This window comes from Opisthorchis viverrini (assembly GCF_000715545.1).
Source record: "Opisthorchis viverrini unplaced genomic scaffold opera_v5_272, whole genome shotgun sequence".
In the NCBI taxonomy this organism is placed as follows: Eukaryota; Metazoa; Platyhelminthes; class Trematoda; order Opisthorchiida; family Opisthorchiidae; genus Opisthorchis; species Opisthorchis viverrini.
Genome location: NW_008751930.1, coordinates 451,592 through 455,538, shown reverse-complemented (window position 1 = coordinate 455,538; position 3,947 = coordinate 451,592). Strand labels below are relative to the sequence as shown.

At 45.5% G+C, this 3,947-nt stretch overlaps 1 protein-coding gene across 1 annotated transcript in view; it reads left to right on the top strand.

Moving 5' to 3' along the window:
• Window positions 1-3,947, top strand: part of T265_09391 (hypothetical protein) — a gene marked incomplete at both ends in the record, with an annotated part of 7,846 nt that extends 3,899 nt beyond the window's left edge. Inside the window, one exon of the mRNA XM_009175435.1 lies at window positions 3,801-3,947. Within this exon, the coding sequence (XP_009173699.1) occupies window positions 3,801-3,947 (147 nt within the window). The remainder of the gene's footprint in view (window positions 1-3,800) is intronic.

Sequence of the window (3,947 nt, the reverse complement as noted above, 5' to 3'; positions counted from 1 at the left end):
GACGGAAACCGGGGACTGCATCTACCTGATGAGCCCCAAGAAGGGCGAAACCGGTCGTGGGCTGTCGACGGATTTTCAGCAACTTTATGCGTAGTATATGACAAACATAAACTGATAATAATGTTGATCATGTTTACTACCCACCTGGTAGGTGGACTACAGTTAGGCATGATGATAATGTTGAAGTATGACAGACAGGATTTATGGGTACTGGTGATTGCGCGAGGAAAAGACGGTGTCAAATAAAGTGGGCGTTATCCGATGTAGACGCGTCACGCCTAAGCCGACTTATTGAGTGAAACACAGTTACTACCGCTCCTTTTCCTTTTGGGGAACATTTCAAGCTGAAGCAAATTCATGTCTTTGTGATTTGATTGAGGCGCGCGGATGCAAAACGAGGATGGGCAAAACAAGAGGCATCCTGCGAGTTGCAGAAATAAGAGGAATCGGAAAAATTGGACCTGAATAAGCAGCAGAGTTGGCGTGCACCTGCCGAACGATCTGAACCAAGACATAAAACCACCACTGAGGTCTTGTGGCCTTGGACTTTTGAGCTTATGACCGTTGTCACAAAAGGCGTGAGTGAGGATGATGAAGTGGAGTCATTAGTAATACCGATAAGTAGCAGCGGAAATATCAATCACGGTGCACGGTGAAACTTTAGAGACTAATTGATGTCGATGTTATAGTGGAGTTTAGTGAAAATTTGAGGTAGCGCTAACACGCAAAGCAGAAAGCAACATGTACGGAAAATAGTGATTTGGCGGAAGAGCAGACTGAAAGTTCAATTAGACAGTTAAATCCAAAGGAAAGGTTCAGCAGCTAAGAAATAAAGCGTCCCGGAAGCGGGTAGCGCAAGGTGAACAGTCTGTTTGCACTTTCAGGCGAGGGAAGGAGCGGATGAGAGAGTGCAGTGAAGATCAGAACGGGAATAGTTGATAGTGTGCTATCAACTGAGTATGGCTAACACGCAAAGCAGAAAGCAACATGTACGGAAAATAGTGATTTGGCGGAAGAGCAGACTGAAAGTTCAATTAGACAGTTAAATCCAAAGGAAAGGTTGAGCAGCTAAGAAATAAAGCGTCCCGGAAGCGGGTAGCGCAAGGTGAACAGTCTGTTTGCACTTTCAGGCGAGGGAAGGAGCGGATGAGAGAGTGCAGTGAAGATCAGAACGGGAATAGTTGATAGTGTGCTATCAAACTGAGTATGGCGGTGCCGTAACATCGTCACGCCGACATACTTCTGTTTCTGGATAATCTCGTGACAGGCGTCATGTTTCAGAAGGTTGGGCTGGGATGTGCAATTTTGTAAGCAGCGGGATATTTTGGGTTGGTCACGGGAATCCGCAGAGGTAGACCGAAGCCCATGTTTTTTTCCGCCTGTGGATCCCTACGGATGTGATTCATAGGCCAAGTAGAGTGCATAACGGCCAAACAAGGCGTTCGAAGCAGGAATTAACGCAGGTCGAAGTGGTGTCCCTGTTGATGGTTTACTTTCGCTCTAAGTGTTAGTTAGAGCCTCTAATAGCCAATGGCACTACCCATGAGCAAAGTTGGCTCTTCTGGCAGGTTTTTGAAGGTGTCGGCTAAATCGGCCCTTCAGTTTTTGGGTAGGTGCGGCTGTGAAACCGAAGAAAGTACAGCTCCCTGGAGCGAGTCAGTTGTCACGTGCGTGGCGGCCAGTTTAGACGGATTTGCTCTAGACCATGCTTCCTCGGGAAGGGTAAGTTAGAAGATATGTCGATAGTAGTCAACATTATCTCCTGCCGTCGAGATAAACGGAATGGATGACGTGTAGACAAAGACAGCCACCTTTTCAGTGGCCGTACAAGAGCAATAGTGCTAGAGAGGTGCCGTAGGAATGACATGGATGCTATGAAAAGGGTTATTGGAGGCCAGCAAGCGGATTTCATACGAAACCCACATAAATTATCCGTTTCCCAAGCAAACCCACTTCAAGGGCCAAGTCTCTTATTGTCGAATTGTTATGAATTAATTCCCCATAATCATTTATATGTTTATCGCACGCATTTTTGTATCCATATTAATCCAGCCAACTCACTTAATTACAGCGGTGTGGTTTTTCCTGCCATGATACGCTTAAAATTAGTTTTGTACTTGCCTCGCGAAAGATCTTCGCTAAATGTGATTCGGGTTTCCACCAGTCGCCTGCAATTTCTGTTCCGTATTCTTCTATTTTGTGAGCAAGTGCTGACTAGATCCGAATTTTTTGTCTCCTATACTTTGGGATCTTGAACGTCTATCCAGTCGATTTCGTCTGGACAGCGATCATTGGAAATTACCCGTTAGTGTGTCCCCTGAATGCCCACAATCAACCTCTTTCTGTACCACTACGGAGAATTGCGAAACCGTGAACCTGATGACCGCTTGCTGTATTTAGCCGGGATGTGGCCGTTACATGGCGGATGGCGCACACACACTTATTTGCTTTCGGCACTGGAAGGAAATATCCTCGGCCTCCAATGTAACGCTTCCGACTTTATGTCCCAAATGATTGGAATTCCTGTCTCGCAATGCAACTAGCTGCCACGAAAATCAATGCCTCTGTTTTTGCCGCTCTTTCCCACAACTTCCAACAGCCAACTGCTGTGTTAGTTCCAACCTACCCAGCGGCGCCAAATCCTTGACGCGTTTACGCCTCATTTACAGAGGAGCTCCAAAAGCCTTGCATTTTCTCAGGCCGATCAGTGAAATGGAATAGCCACCAAGGCTTTACTCGACACCATCGCCCCTCCCACAGATCGAAATGCTAAGGATGTTTGTGAGAAAGCACCGTCCTCCAAAACTATCCGGTATACGATAGTCTTCATGTAATCCTGATCTTCCCGCCATTCATGTCAGCAGTAGCCCGGCATCTGCTAATTGCACTCACCGAGACCTAATGAATTGCCAACTATTTCTTGAAGACTCTCAAGATAGTAAAATCTGGAGCACACGCCGTTCTTGCTCTTGCTATTTGGCTTTGCCTTGTCCCCCCAACTATTTGGCGTCACTGTGCACTGAAAACCATGACATGCGTTGCAGCAATACCTGTAGTTTATTGGTGGCCAATGACCTGTCTGTCCTTCGGACGAACCCGCTTCCTCTTTTTTTCTACCCAAACCTCACTCACCGCGCCCCTTACATTACCCGTGGAGAACGAAAATATCTTTGCCGCGGCCATTTACCTCGAAGACTTGCACTGTTGCAGTGCCACTAAATACTTCTGTTCCTAGTGATTCTCCGCTCATCGAAAATAGCGATCAGTATTTGCCTTCGCTTGTACAGCTTTTTCTAACAAGGCGGATTCTAAATTCGTTAATACCTTTTGTCCTTCATAAAATAACTGCGCACCTGTTTGATTTTGGTAAATTCCAAGCTGCAAAGTATATTGCCGCCTTTCGTTTGTTCTAAAAAATATTTTAAAAAATAGAAAAAATGTATAAAAATATAAAAAAACATTTATGCATGTGGTAGCCTGAGAGTATCGTGTGAGGCTCGCGACTAACGCCGACGTGCAATGAGTTGCCACCTTCATCTTGGTGGGGTCACATCACCCTTCATAAAACTTCATCGCCCAAACATAGCACACACGTTCTTCCCTCTTGTCATCAAGAGCGATCATATGCACAAAATGCTAATTATGAATTGAGAAATACAAGAACAACAAGGTGAGCATAGGGAGCGTGTTATGACATAAATCGGTCAGGCCTTGTTTTTTACATAGACAAAAGTGCGGAACAATGATAGAGTCTGCTCAAAGTATAGTAGGTTAGAATTAGTTGTTTGTACTCGTTCCAGATCCGCACACTTTCTGGCAAACACGAAGCTGTCAACACTAACATTGGTATTATAACGGACTCAAGCAGGCCTCTGAGAAGGCAAGCGAACATTACGAAACTTCGTCGTTTCTTCGGAAGTGAGCACGTGCCACCACGCTATATGTAA